Source organism: Elaeis guineensis, chromosome 14 (genome assembly GCF_000442705.2).
Source record: "Elaeis guineensis isolate ETL-2024a chromosome 14, EG11, whole genome shotgun sequence".
NCBI lineage: Eukaryota > Viridiplantae > Streptophyta > Magnoliopsida > Arecales > Arecaceae > Elaeis > Elaeis guineensis.
Window position 1 is genome coordinate 48,553,521 of NC_026006.2, and position 15,790 is coordinate 48,569,310.

General features: G+C 38.0%; 1 protein-coding gene across 1 annotated transcript; it reads right to left on the reverse strand.

Moving 5' to 3' along the window:
- Positions 1 to 776: 776 nt before the first annotated feature.
- Positions 777 to 10,703, reverse strand: LOC105057812 (disease resistance protein RGA2-like). Its single transcript, XM_073248869.1, has 4 exons — positions 8,496 to 10,703; positions 1,926 to 3,163; positions 1,776 to 1,825; positions 777 to 1,601 (listed from the first exon to the last, which is right to left on the reverse strand). The coding sequence occupies exons 1-3, from the start codon at positions 10,606 to 10,608 to the stop codon at positions 1,790 to 1,792; spliced, it is 3,387 nt and encodes a 1,128-aa protein (XP_073104970.1). The 5' UTR covers positions 10,609 to 10,703; the 3' UTR covers positions 777 to 1,601; positions 1,776 to 1,789.
- Positions 10,704 to 15,790: the final 5,087 nt, after the last annotated feature.

Sequence of the window (15,790 nt, forward strand, 5' to 3'; positions counted from 1 at the left end):
ATTTTTCATTGGATTCGTATGATATAGGTTTAAGGCCTTGCATATCTCTTTTTGAGTTGATCCCTATGGGATATGTGGCCATTCGTCAAGTGCTGGACTCAGGTTGGGGGCATGATAGCCTAAAAAGAAGAGTTTCAGCAGAAATCCCCCCTACAACAAACTCTAATTCCCAAAGAGAAGGGAAGCTAAACCTCCAGAATCATATAGAAGATCCAAAAAGCTGATCCACCCACCGGTCATCTCTGGACTTCACCTCTTGGACCCTTTGTTCAGCATCTACCTAGAAGCAGAAACAGAGGTGCCAGCAACACGGAATCAAGCTTTCCCTCTGGAAGCTGAGTAATTCACTCCCCAAAAAAATGTCAAAGATTAGGAAGAAAACATCAAGGCCTTAGCTGGTTCCCAGCAAAAACTCTAATTCCTCTTCCTCCTTTTAGATTGGCTAGAAATTAAAAGTGCCAAAGCCAGTAAGAAAACACAATGACAATAGCATGCTTAGACAAAACGGATTGTATATGATGCTTTTCTTTGTTTTGAGGGATAAAGGAGGAAATGGGACAGTTTTCATGAATTTATTGATCAAAGAATAGAATGTACATGAAAACTTTATTGTTTTCTAGAAAGCAACAGTGAAGATGTGTTTCATACTACATAAAAATTGGTTAGAGCAGCCAGAGAGGAAATTCAAATAATTAATAAACATCTCCATCTTTCAATTAATTTTAATACATGAAGCAGAATCACTCTTCAAAAACTTCAAATACAATATTTATATATCGAAGGATGTCCAATAAAATAAGGACGAGACAAAACCACCGACATAACATTAAATGCCAAATGACATCTACTTAAAGAGAATTAAGCTTATCTTTTCCTAATGTCCTTTTGGAATGCTTAACAACAACTAAAACAAAACTATCAATACGATTCACATGAAGTCACCTGACCATTGAAGATTTAGAAATCTTTGAAAAACTTATCCAAGGCATAATATTTCATTTCTTCTGATGCTAGATCGACAACAGCAAGAAGTTCGATGCTGAAATGAATAACAAGAAAGCACATTAAGTAGCACATGAGCCAGCATCAAGTCCACAAAGTACCGGTGGCCGACCTCCCCGTCCCTCCACCGCGCCTTCGCCGGCGGCCGGCCGTAATGCACCCCGTCATTGCACCGGTTGTCGTAGTGCCACGGGAACGTCATATCGAACTCGTCAATCACACCGCCGGTAACCAACCCTCGCTCCACCAACTTCTCCACCATCACGCCGTTGAAAGCCTCCATCTTGCTCGGATGGAACGCGAGATCCCTCGCGTACCCTCTCGTCGCGATCGTCGTCCGGTAGAACAAGTTCGGCGCCGCCCCATTCCCCTTCTCCCTCGCATGCCTCATCACCTCCTCCCAAAACCCCGCCGCGTACTCCGCCCCCTCGGCCGCGAATCTCTGGAGACTCTTCCAGTAGACCCGTCGTGCAAACCCGAGTTTAATACCATCACATCCGGGGCTCGGTCTTCCGAGAAATAATTCCACAGCAGTTGCCGGAATCTCTCATCCCTAACCTCGCTCCACCAGTACTTTATTCATCCTGAAGCGAAATTTTCTGTCCATGGAAAAAAAGAGAGAAAAATGAATGAAAAGTTCTAACAAATATCCCTCCGGCTCCCACTGCACCTCCAATCTCTGAAGAATACTTGTGAGAATCATCAATTGGTGCATGATAATTTATGTGAACGGTGTACTGTGGCTACTATCTCGGGATGATGCGGTTGGTTACCATGAGGGTCTGCTTTAGCGAGCATGGGCTAACCGATCGCGTTCAGATTCCTTCAACAGGAACAACAATGTGAGGGAACATAAATAATTGCGCTCACTAATTTCCATTTTATTTAAGGAGAGAGAGAGAGAAGGGGAGAAGGGATTGTACCCAAGGACTGTGATGATATTGAACTGTAGATGGTGTTAAGAAGCAAGAAAAGGAAGGAAGGAATGTGCTGAAGTTGCTCCTCCTCTCAGATAGTGTTCCGGTATCAGGGATGCGTGAGATCAGGTCCCAATACGGCCCTCCTCTCGCATACTGTCTCTCCAGGCTGGGGCACCCCCTAATGTCCAGATGCTGAAGGTGGGGGAGTCGTTGTTGGAGACCTTCCGGGAGTGATGACAGCCGAGGGCATTCATCAATATACAGAGACTGAAGTGCCGTGAGGCCCTGCATCCCTTGCGGCAGATATGACAAATTGCTGCAATAGCTGACATCCAGATACTGGAGTGCAGTGAGGTGTGCGAGCTGTAATGACAGAGACGTCAGGCTTGAACACGCAAAAATGCTTATGGAGTGGAGAGCGGTGGCATGGCGCAGGCCTTCTGTCATGGAATTCAGTTTGGGGCAGAAGTTAACATGCAATGATCTGAGGGTAGCAGGCAACTTAGGCAATTCCAGCAGACCATCACAAAATCTTATACTCAGCTCTTCTAGGTTTGGTAGGAGCTCTCCATCCCCCGATGATGACGAGGATAATTGCAGACTTGACGGGCCAACCGACATGGTGCAACCAGAGAGACTAAACTTCTTCAGTGAGTTCAAGCCACGGAACTCCTCCTCCGGCCAGTAGACTAGATCATCACAATGATGGATATCTAAAGACTGGAGAGAAGTCAGGTTCTTCCAAAACCCCAAAGGTGATGATGCCTGCTGCGATGATGAAAACAACCAATTGCAACTTCTAACCTCCAAATGATGCAGGGATGAACTCAGCCCCTTCGTCTCCTCCTCCTTCAGCAATGGTGCCAGATCCTCAGATGCCGTGATAATTAAATTTTCAAGAGATCTAAAATCCCTGAAAGACATTTTTTCCTGAGCAAGAGGAGGAGACTCTGTGCCATTGCTCGTTTTATCGAGTTCAATGTCAAGGGAAGATAGTGCGGTCAGACCAAAAACCAAGCCCAATTGCTTATTCGTTCCTTTCATTTTTAAACTTTTGAGAGATGGTAGCTCTGGTATGGTCATCAAATTTGGGCAATCAATGATCTTAAGCACAGCAAGGTGAGGGAAAACCAGCATGACCTCTGCAGTTTTTTCATCCTCTGACCACTCCTTCAAGCCCTGCATTGTGTGCAACACCAGTCTCGTCAGTGAGGGAAATGCTTGCACTTTGCCATTACTCGCTGTAACACCCCGGCTCAAATCAGCCCAAAAAGCCCAAAGCATTAAAAAAAAAAAAAAAAAAAAAAAAAAAAAAAAAAAAAAAAAAAAAAAAAAAAAAAAAAAGAGAAAGAGAAAAATAAAAATAAAAATAAAATAAAATAAAATAAAAAAGGAGAAGAAGAGAGAGAATTTTCCTCTTTCTCCTTTTTCCCTCCTTTCTCTCTCTTTTCTCTCTCCTCTCTCTACCTTCTCTCTCTACATTTTCTCTCTCTAGATTCTCTCTCTATTTTCTCTCTCTAGATCTTTCTCTCTTTTTGTGAATTTTATCTCTCTAGAATCTTTCTACTCTCTCTAACTGCATCACGGACCCTAATATAAATTTGAAATAAAAATATGATGATCCGAGATTGCTCTGAAATTCGTGCGGTAGATCTGGTCCCAGTCTGATTCTATTTGAAATTTGTAACACTTGATTTATGTTAAGTCACCCTGATAGGACCTCTGATGATCTTGACCATGATTGCCTCATCGAAAGAATATGAAGATTTCTCTCTCTACTTTCTCTCTCTAGAATTTTCTCTCTCTTCATGAATTTTTTCTCTCTAGAAGTCTTATGGATCAGTGGAGGATCCTGATACATAGATAAATCCTAATTTTGATTAATCCTAAGAGAGATCATCGATTTGTGTATTAGGATCAATTATCGGTAATTTCTCTATATGTGATTTTTATATTGATCAGGGTTATGAAGAGATGATTGTCTGCATATGATATCAAGTGAAATATTTTGTTAAAGAAATTTATAAATTAAAGAAGAACATTAATTTTTGTGCTTGGATCAATCACCGGTAAAGGTAAAAATCTCTGTACATGATCATCATTATATATGTTATTTTACCATTGGTTTTATCTCCTTGATTTTGCATCGTTGGATTTGAGATCGATGAATTTGTTATATCTGAGACATTGTTATTTATGTGATTTTGAGCATGAGTATGTTATATCAATACATATGTATCAGTGATTGATGGCATGATTATATGTGTATGACATATTTATTACACTGCAAAAGTTGAATTGATTAATGAAGTCAAATATTTTAATTTCATGAAAATGAAAAGAAAGAGAAATATGGTTTGGACTGGCCTTGTCATGTGGAATAACTTGCCAGGAGCTTATGCCTGGGACAGCCCCCACAGGCTTATGTGTGAAAAAATATGATCCGAGAAAGATCATGAAGAATCTGATCCGAGAAAGATCATGAATGATTTGATCCGAGAAAAATCATGGCCATTTTGATCCGAGAAAGATCATGAATATTTCGATCCGAGGAAGATCACAGAAATCGATCCGAATAAAAGATCGTCGCATGATCCTGATAGTCCAAAGTCAAAGCCAAAGCTAAAGCTAAAGTGAAGAAAGAAATCGATGATTGTGAAGAGTGTCCGATGTTTGATCTTTATTTATTTTTCTATCAAGGGTAGCCTGAGATAATTATGAATTTGAGTGGAATGTATTAGATAAATAACGGTGGTATATTAAAATAAGTCCAAAATATTATAGTTCTTCAAAAAGTTGAGAAATCAATAAGAGGAGATGAATTTGAAGTTTCAAATAATTTTTGTTATAACAAGATCATGAGAAATAAATAATATATAAGATATTATTGTAAGCTTGAGAATGATATGAAGAATGTATACCTTGAAATATATCTCAACAACATAACTTAATTTCGAGGACGAAATTATTTGAAGGGGGGAGAATGTAACACCCCGGCCCAAATCAGCCCCAAAAGCCCAAAGCATTACAAAAAAAAAAAAAGAGAAAGAGAAAAATAAAAATAAAAATAAAATAAAATAAAATAAAATAAAAAAGAAGAAGAAGAGAGAGAATTTTCCTCTCTCTCCTTTTTCCCTCCTTTCTCTCTCTTTTCTCTCTCCTCTCTCTACCTTCTCTCTCTACATTTTCTCTCTAGATTCTCTCTCTATTTTCTCTCTCTAGATCTTTCTCTCTTTTTGTGGATTTTATCTCTCTAGAATCTTTCTACTCTCTCTGACTGCATCATGGACCCTAATATAAATTTGAAATAAAAATATGATGATCCGAGATTGCTCCAAAATTCGTGCGGTAGATCTGGTCCCAGTCCGATTCTATTTAAAATTTGTAACACTTGATTTATGTTAAGTCACCCTGATAGGACCTCTGATGATCTTGACCATGATTGCCTCATCGAAAGAATATGAAGATTTCTCTCTCTACTTTCTCTCTCTAAAATTTTTTCTCTCTTCATGAATTTTTTCTCTCTAGAAGTCTTATGGATCAGTGGAGGATCCTGATACATAGATAAATCCTAATTTTGATTAATCCTAAGAGAGATCCTCGATTTATGTATTAGGATCAATTATCGGTAATTTCTCTATATGTGATTTTTATATTGATCAGGGTTATGAAGAGATGATTGTCTGCATATGATATCAAGTGGAATATTTTGTTAAAGAAATTCATAAATTAAAGAAGAACATTAATTTTTGTGCTTGGATCAGTCACCGGTAAAGGTAAAAATCTCTATACATGATCATCATTATATATGTTATTTTACCGTTGGTTTTATCTCCTTGATTTTGCATCGTTGGATTTGAGATCGATGAATTTGTTATATCTGAGACATTGTTATTTATGTGATTTTGAGCATGAGTATGTTATATCAATACATATGTATCAGTGATTGATGGTATGACTATATGTGTATGACATATTTATTACACTGCAAAAGTTGAATTGATTAATGAAGTCAAATATTTTAATTTCATGAAAATGAAAAGAAAGAGAAATATGGTTTGGATTGGCCTTGTCATGTGGAATAACTTGCCAGGAGCTTATGCCTGGGACAGCCCCCACAGGCTTATGTGTGAAAAAATATGATCCGAGAAAGATCATGAAGAATCTGATCCGAGAAAGATCATGAATGATTTGATCCGAGAAAGATCATGGCCATTTTGATCCGAGAAAGATCATGAATATTTCGATCCGAGGAAGATCACAGAAATCGATCCGAATAAAAGATCGTCGCATGATCCTGATAGTCCAAAGTCAAAGCCAAAGCTAAAGCTAAAGTGAAGAAAGAAATCGATGATTGTGAAGAGTGTCCGATGTTTGATCTTTATTTATTTTTCTATCAAGGGTAGCCTGAGATAATTATGAATTTGAGTGGAATGTATTAGACAAATAACGGTGGTATATTAAAACAAGTCCAAAATGTTATAGTTCTTCAAAAAGTTGAGAAATCAATAAGAGGAGATGAATTTGAAGTTTCAAATAATTTTTGTTATAACAAGATCATGAGAAATAAATAATATATAAGACATTATTGTAAGCTTGAGAATGATATGAAGAATGTATACCTTGAAATATATCTCAACAACATAACTTAATTTCGAGGACGAAATTATTTGAAGGGGGGAGAATGTAACACCCCGGCCCAAATCAGCCCAAAAAGCCCAAAGCATTACAAAAAAAAAAAGAGAAAGAGAAAAATAAAAATAAAAATAAAATAAAATAAAATAAAAAAGAAGAAGAAGAGAGAGAATTTTATTCTCTCTCCTTTTTCCCTCCTTTCTCTCTCTTTTCTCTCTCCTCTCTCTACCTTCTCTCTCTACATTTTCTCTCTAGATTCTCTCTCTATTTTCTCTCTCTAGATCTTTCTCTCTTTTTGTGGATTTTATCTCTCTAGAATCTTTCTACTCTCTCTGACTGCATCATGGACCCTAATATAAATTTGAAATAAAAATATGATGATCCGAGATTGCTCCAAAATTCGTGCGGTAGATCTGGTCCCAGTCCGATTCTATTTAAAATTTGTAACACTTGATTTATGTTAAGTCACCCTGATAGGACCTCTGATGATCTTGATCATGATTGCCTCATCGGAAGAATATGAAGATTTCTCTCTCTACTTTCTCTCTCTAAAATTTTCTCTCTCTTCATGAATTTTTTCTCTCTAGAAGTCTTATGGATCAGTGGAGGATCCTGATACATAGATAAATCCTAATTTTGATTAATCCTAAGAGAGATCCTTGATTTGTGTATTAGGATCAATTATCGGTAATTTCTCTATATGTGATTTTTATATTGATCAGGGTTATGAAGAGATGATTGTCTGCATATGATATCAAGTGGAATATTTTGTTAAAGAAATTCATAAATTAAAGAAGAACATTAATTTTTGTGCTTGGATCAGTCACCGGTAAAGGTAAAAATCTCTGTACATGATCATCATTATATATGTTATTTTACCGTTGGTTTTATCTCCTTGATTTTGCATCGTTGGATTTGAGATCGATGAATTTGTTATATCTGAGACATTGTTATTTATGTGATTTTGAGCATGAGTATGTTATATCAATACATATGTATCAGTGATTGATGGCATGATTATATGTGTATGACATATTTATTACACTGCAAAAGTTGAATTGATTAATGAAGTCAAATATTTTAATTTCATGAAAATGAAAAGAAAGAGAAATATGGTTTGGACTGGCCTTGTCATGTGGAATAACTTGCCAGGAGCTTATGCCTGGGACCGCCCCCACAGGCTTATGTGTGGAAAAATATGATCCGAGAAAGATCATGAAGAATCTGATCCGAGAAAGATCATGAATGATTTGATCCAAGAAAGATCATGGTCATTTTGATCCGAGAAAGATCATGAATATTTCGATCCGAGGAAGATCACAGAAATCGATCCGAATAAAAGATCGTCGCATGATCCTGGTAGTCCAAAGCCAAAGCCAAAGCTAAAGTGAAAAAGAAAAGGATTAAAGATGATGTGATAATAGAAGAAAATAGAAAGATAAGACATGAAACAATCGTTGAATAAAATTGTTTCACTTGTTTAACCTATGATGATGCATCTCTTTTGATAAAACAGATAATCTATAAATGTTTGCAGTATTCTGGACAGTGAACATCGACTTTTACGTGTTATTGCCTATCATTATTTTCAGATTATATTATTATATTGGTGTGATATGAAAATTTTTACTGGGCTGTAAAGCTCACACCCCTTCATCTTTCTTTTCTTCTCAGAGTTACATGATGCTTATGGTTGGCTATGGCCTGGATTTATGGGTGAGCAGAAGGATAGATAAAAGTGTCATAGTATCTGATCAGAGAATTGAAGAAATTTAAATTGTAATTATGCAAGATTTTATGAATTATTATTGAAATTAAATATTATGGTTGTTAAGATTGTAATGATTTAATTTGGCCTTGCATATTCTTTAGGGTTTGCTCTAAGGAGTGTGCGGCCATCACGTATCCGATCCGGATGTTGGATTCGGGGCATGACACTCGCATTGTCGTAGATGGTGCTGCTGCATATGTGCTCGACGCTATTCAACTTAATCAAGTAGAGAAATTTAAGTAAGGGCAGCTGCCATAAAGGGGGGAGATGTTCGCAACCTGTGCAAACTCCAAGATGGATTTCAACTAACTGCCGCAAGTCCATCATCCACGCTGGAAATCTGTCTCCCCCGTAGCACCATATTGCCAGCAGCTTTAAGCCACCATGAGGTTCAAGGGCTTCCAACACCTCTTCAGCATTTTTTGCTGGCAAAACTTCTTCACAATAATAAGGGCCACTTAGTTCATCAGGGTAAGAGTCATTCCACTCGGTCATATCCCAGCATAATATTAATGAGCGAAGGTTATATTTGGAACTGAGATTAGCTTCTTTAGCATCTGCTGCATCCCTCACATTCCTCAGGTTATACAGCTCTAGAAAGCCACCGAGATCTAAGCTATTCAACTCACCTATACGCCTTCCAGCATCATTGCCTACAATGTATTTCGTCAATGTTCGCAGGCTGCTTAATTGCCCTATACCTGCTGGCAGCTGCTTCAGATTATCACATCCGTCAATGTAAAGATGCCTCAGGTTACTCATATTTCTCATGTCTTCGGGCAGCTTACGTAGTTTCCTGCAGTGGGAGAGTTTCAGAGTTTGTAGATTGAGAAGTGTGGTGGTGGCATCAGGTAATGCTTCTACACCAGTACAAGAGAGGTCCAGGTATCTTAGGTGTTTCAGAAATCCAATTGAAATAGGCAATCGTCTAATCTTATAATCATCCAGAGCCAATGCTCTCAACGACCTAGGCTTTGATGAATCCGCAGTCACTATAGTACGATTACTCCGTGTCGTTGATGAGGACAATAGAGTGCGAATATTTGGAGAAGTATTCAAGGTCCGATGGATGTTCAATGTGAGATGCCCAGATGTACCCAAGTGACGGGTTTTCCTAGATACATCTTCCAACATGGCAGGTTCCACTATGTTGAGGCATTCATTTCCCGTAATGGATTTTGCCAGGTCGTGCGTGAGGTCATGCATCTTGCAAGTTGTTATGTAATAAACTTTACTGCTGCGTACAAAAAATCCGTCGAACCCGGCATGTCCCTCAACTTCCTTGATGTCCTGAAAGAAAGATCTCGACGCCAACTCATTAAAAATCTCATGCCCCTTGTCCTCCAACTCCTTTCTTCCAACAGATGGAACGAATCCATTGGCCATCCATAGTTGAATCAACAAATCCTTTTCCATTTCATAATCCTTCGGAAATATGGCACAAAAAGCAAAGCATTGTTTTAAATGGGAAGGCAAATGACTGTAGCTCAACCTTAGTGCTGGTAAGATCCCATCTTCACCAACCTGCATATCCCAAATCTCGCTGTCCCTCACAGACAACCATTCCTTTTCCTGACTCTTGGAATACATTAAGCTCCCCAATGCCTTCACTGCTAGAGGCAACCCACCACATTTCTTGACAATCTCCTTGCCAATTTTTTCCAGAGTTGGAGGCACTTCTGCTCCCTCTTCAAATGCCCTCTTCCTAAACAATGTCCAAGAATCATCCTCGGTCAAACCTTTTAAAAGATACGCATCGAGTGTGCCCATTATCGATGATACCTGCTCATTTCGTGCGGTCACAATGATCCTGCTCCCTTCTCCACCGGTTCCCAGTAAAGTTTTCAAGTCATCCCACTTTGCTTGATCCTCGTTCCAAACATCATCTAATACAAGTAAGTACCTTTTTCCACTTACAACTTCTCGAAGGCGGCGCTGTAACAACTCCAAGTTTGATTCCTGACACTCAGTTCCTGTGGCTGAAGCTATTATTGCTCTAGCAAGTTTCACAATATCGAACTCATCGGAAACACAGACCCATATGAGCAGCTGGAAATGCTTCTCCACCCTCTCATCTTTGTAAATCAATTGGGCCAGTGTGGTCTTTCCCAGTCCACCCATACCAACTATGGGGAGGACTGCAATATTCTGGTTGGGAATATGATCAAGTAACAATTTCACTATTTTTTCTCTATCTTCCTCCCTACCAATGACATATGACTCATCAATATAGGAGTGGCTTTGCGGCCTATCCTTGATTTGTGGTTGTGTTTTGACCATGAAATGAAATTTATTTCCTTCATCTACTATTTTATCGATTTTCTCAACAATATCATTCAACTTTTGGCCAATCTTGAAACGAAACCAGAGTGGATTATCAAAAGAAAAGAAGCTGCGCACCTTTTTCGACATATCGACCTGAATCTCTGCCTTCCGCCGCATTGCTTCCAAATTGAACTCATCCAGCATGTCGTCTGCTTCGTAGGCTGCATCCTTCAGTGCTGCCAACCACTTCTTCACTCCCTCTTCCTTGACTTGCCTCTCCTCTGCATCTCCAAGTTTGTCCTGGATTTCTGACAGCATTCTTTCCAGCTTTTCTCGCTTCTCTTCGATGCCCCACATCACTCCAAACTGTTGGAGAAGACGGTCGGTTGCCTTCTCCATGACCACCTGTAGGAACGGTGAGAGAAGTATATCCGCCATTACTCTTACCGAGAGAGAATTGTCTATGATCGATTTGTGAAGAAGAAAGTAATCTCTGAAGAGGGTTGATTAATCACAAAGATGGGGCCTCAGGGAATAAAGAAACGTTCGCTGAAAGTTTTTCTTTTTTTCTAAGTTTGCATCTGATTCGTTGCCTCTCCTTTTTCTTTTCCTTTTTTTTTTTTTTTTTGAATCTAATTCGATGCTTCTCCTTTTTCTTTTCTTTTGCTTTTTTTTTTTAAAAAAAAAAAGAAATCTGATTCGATGCCTCTCCTCCTGCTTTTTGGCACCTTCCGTGGAAGTTCAATCTCAACCCTCCCATCACCCAAAAAAATTAAAAAAAAAAAAAAAATCTCAGCCCTCTAATTAGTAGAGAAGCGCAAAAAATTTGAAGTATTTCTAAAATTTCAGGATACCTTACGTGAGACAATCTCAGTTAAAAGAGATCCAAGTGTTAGTCCATACAGGATTATGGGATTATTTTCATTGAATTCAAGCGTATTGCATGGTACAAGCAATGCCATTGGCACGCAAGCATAGGAGGTTCCATTCTTCTCCAACTTCTGTAGTACAAAGTGCTAGGACTTTAAACGCGAGAAAGAATGTAAGAGAGTGGAACATAAAGAAAATACGTTGAGAAGGATGGGGATCACCATTAACAATAAAGCATGAAAAACCTGCGGCTAGATAACCGTTAAAATAAGATGATGATGAGATTTGTACTCGGAGAAAGAAGAAGATTACTTAAATGTGTCCGTTTAATTCGCGATTGGCATGGTCTCAAGTAGCATGCAAAATTTGTTTCTATTTTCTACAGCAAAAATATTAAAGAAGGTCCAATATTTTCATGGAATTATATTGCATGGTCAAATTGCAAAGCTATTGTTGACCAGTATGTTAGATAATACATAGGAAGTGACAATCTAGACCCTCACACCAAAATTAATGAATAGTCTGAGAAAGAAAGTGATCGTCAAAACAAGTTCTCCATTCCTAGTTGATGTCAAAGGTTAATCAACATCACTCCAACCATTTGTTTAATGAAGTGTTTAATTTTGCATAATTATTACAAAATACTACTCATAATTTCAGTTAACTTGTTTATTTAATCGAGACATTACCTTCCAACGAAGTATTTTACATGTGAAGCATCTGATCAAGTCTCTCTAAATAAGTTTTGTAATTAAAAAGGTCAATTTTGCTGTGCCAATATTCCAAACTCCAAGGTTCAGGTTGGCGATACTCCTATTTCTTTCATTTCTCATGTTGTCAGACAAGGCTCTATATTTAAATTTATCGTTAGATTTGATTTGCTTCCTAGAATTTTGCATCCTGATTATCTCCTTTTCAAGGCACATAGTATCTTTCACTTCTGTGATTTTCTCCTTTCCCGGATCAATTTGGATCAATAGTGATATTTTAATGTAAGTGGAGAAGGAGTATTGTGCCTTAACAAGATAGTGTTTACTTTGCAAAAGTAATCTATTCTTCTATCCCAAAGTTGCACAAGAGGCTTCACAAACTATTGGCATGCAGCCTTGGTATTTCCATCTCTTTTAGCACATGCATGGGAAAAAACTTGATTGTCTTGTTTTGTGCTGGATGGCCAAGGATATCTGTCTTTTCTCACATTTTGGACCTTATTGGTATAGAAGATTTTTCTTCTTGGAAGTGAAGTCTTGTCTACAGCTGGTACATAGATCCTTCTTATCCAAACAGTCTTGAATATATTCTTTTCTTATTTGTTCTCGTAGTAATATTCACGTTTGTCGGTGATAATATTAAGAAAAAAATTAGATCCTTCTTGTCTGGGTATTCTTCCCAATGGCAAGCAACTGCTCTTTTGTGTGGTGTGGAGATGCCGGTGGAATTGGTATACTCAACCTACAACACGACTCTCGAGTTGGTATACTCAACCTACAACACATGACTCTCTTTACTTGCTAAAAGTGAAGGTAAACTTTATCTTGATAGAGATAAAACCCGATTAGCCTCGGTCTTGTCTGAGTATGACTTCACTGGAGCTTATTGGGATCACTCTTATAGGCTACCTACTCAATGCTTATGCGCCTGAAGTGCCATGTTTGAAGGTGCTTAAACTATCCTCAATTGGTTCCCTTCCACTGTCAGTGGGTCATGGAGACTTAATTTCCATTTTGTAGAAATCAACGACGATGCTTTGTAGATTTGCTGCCACTTTCAATATGCCAACTATCTCTAATTCTGTGTATGGCAGATCTCTATACTTCTGAATGGAGTTGGAATGTGGGGTTAGTCTAGAGTCTATTTGCACTGAAACTGTCTTATGTAATCCTCTCTCATCTTATAACTAACAGTAAGCATGTGCATTCTTCCTTATGCCTTGTTGTCTCATCTAACATAACTTTTCATGGATTTGGCAAGTCTAGCATTCCCCTAATGTTTACCCTCAAAATGAACAAGGCTGATGTGGCAAATTGAATGGCACAACATGACATCAGTATTGGATAAACCAATTCCCAACAGTTTATTTTCCTTACCTTGTAATATTTTTGAACAGTCAAAATGCAACAATCATGCTTAATTGCAATTGCAATAAGAAGGTGCCGAAATCTCTACTTGAGGTTCTAAGCATTTCCATTGGGCATCTATGATGTATTGAGCTAAAACCGAGCACCCTAGACTTGTAGACTGGGATCAAAGCTTGCAGAATGTGCTAGATAATCCGCTACCTCCCTGAATGCATGACCAGAGGAGAAGTTGGATAAAGTAGAATAGAAAAATTTAGTATTTCTCAAACTTGGATGCTGTGAAGAGTCTTTGCCATTAATCCAATTAATTTGTCACGTCCGAATCCAACATCTGAATCGGATACATAATGACCGCATACTTCTTAAGATAAAAACCCTAAAGAATATGCAAGACCTTTAAAATCCATTACAACCTTAATACCCATGATCTTAATTCATAATAGTTATTAAAATTTATATAATTATATATTCAATTACTCTTCAATCACATATCAGTCCAGAAGCCATGCAAACTTTCTTCCAAACTAGTGAGCCATTTCTTAGATGATTGTAAACCCTCCAATTTAATAGATGCTGGCCTTGTTTAGCCTATCAGCACCTGCCCATAAGAATGTCTGTCTTAATCTATCTATGTTTTTGGACAATACCAGATGATACAATGAAGTTGTTCATCCACGAAATGATTGGTGTGATTACTAAATTGAGTAAAATTATTCTATCACAATGGTGAATAATTTATCTTTTTAGCTTGCTGATTTTTTTAAAATTTTTTGAAGAAGTGATGTCTAGTCATTTTGTTTAAGACACCCAATTCATAATGGCAGACCAAGGTAGTTGAGAGGGAGATCACCAGTTCTACTGCCAAGGATAGTTGCAATCTGGTCTCTGTGCTTTCTGGGAATTCCAATTCCTATCACCATAGACTTCTCAAAGTTAACTTTTAAGCCTGACAGTAATTTATAAAAATAAAGAATGAATTTCAAAGAAGTAATATTCTCTCGAGTATTCTATTGAAAATAAGTGTGTCGTTAGCAAACTGAAGGTTGAGTATGTGGTCGATAACTTCATTATCTCCGATGCCTTTAATCATTCGATTTGAAGCAGCTACACTGAGTATTCTATTGAATATGTCTACCACTAAAATGAAGAGTTGTGGTGAAAGTGGATCGTCTTGGCGCAAACCTCTAAAATGACAAAAGGATTTTCCTACTAAACCATTGATAAGGATGGAAGACTTAGCTGTGGTGACAATATTTTGGACCCATCTATCACCAAATCCTTGGGCTTTCAGGAGATCAAAGAGAAAACACGATGCAATATTATCAAACGCCTTTTGGAAGTCTAGTTTATAAATTATTCCTTTGGACTTAGAGCGAATAGCATGGGATAGGATTTGATTTGCTGTTGCAAAGATGCCAGAGATTGTTCTTCCATGAATGAACGTAGATTGAGATAAAGTGATGATTATCAAGCTTGTTGGCAAGTCAAATTGAAAGAACCTTAGAGATGATTTTAACAATGCCATTCATAAGGCTGATTGGTCAATAATCTTTGACTGTGCAGTTAGAGTCCTTCTTCGGTAATAATGCTATGAATGAGTTAAGCTTATTTAATGACCTTAGAAACTCTGGAATAGTTTTATCAGGTCATCTTTGATTGTACTCCAAAAATACTTGTAGAAGTCCAAAGAGAAACCATCGGGTCCGGATGATTTTTGTGATGCTAGTTGAAATATTGCATATTTGATTTCCTCCTCTCTGAATTGAGCATCTAAATCTTGAAGTTGTTGCGGACTTTCTGGATATAACATTTTCCAATCTGCTGAAATGCATGGCCTTTCAGAATTATCCAGTTGAATCCATGTTATTGGCTGAGTGCTGTTTCCTTATTTGTCTTGTGATAATTTTGGACACTCAAAATGCAACAATCATGCATTATTGCAATAGCAATGAGAGGGTGCGGGCATCTCTGCTTGAGGTTTTAATATTTCCATTGGGCATCTCTATGATGTATGGAGCTAAAACCAGGCACGCTAGACTTGTAGACTGGGATCAAAGCTTGCAGAATGTGCCAGATGATTCGCCACCTCCCGGAATGCATGACAACAGGAGAAGTTGGACAAAGATGGATGCTGTGAAGAGCCTTTGCCATTAATCCAATTGACTACTGCTTTTGAGTCCCTTTCCAACTGAATTTTGTCATTCTGAATCATACTGACAGCAATTTTCAGCTCATGCCACGCTGCCATC

Bases quoted from the DNA above. Each gene is read 5' to 3' on its own strand.
- LOC105057812 (XM_073248869.1), bottom strand. From the start codon at position 10,608: ATGGTCAAAACACAACCACAAATCAAGGATAGGCCGCAAAGCCACTCC. The intron at 3,164-8,495 runs GTGTCATGCCCC...GGGGTGTTACAG, and splicing joins CACCATCTACGACAATGCGA to CGAGTAATGGCAAAGTGCAA. The intron at 1,826-1,925 runs GTACAATCCCTT...TTCCTGTTGAAG, and splicing joins AATATCATCACAGTCCTTGG to GAATCTGAACGCGATCGGTT.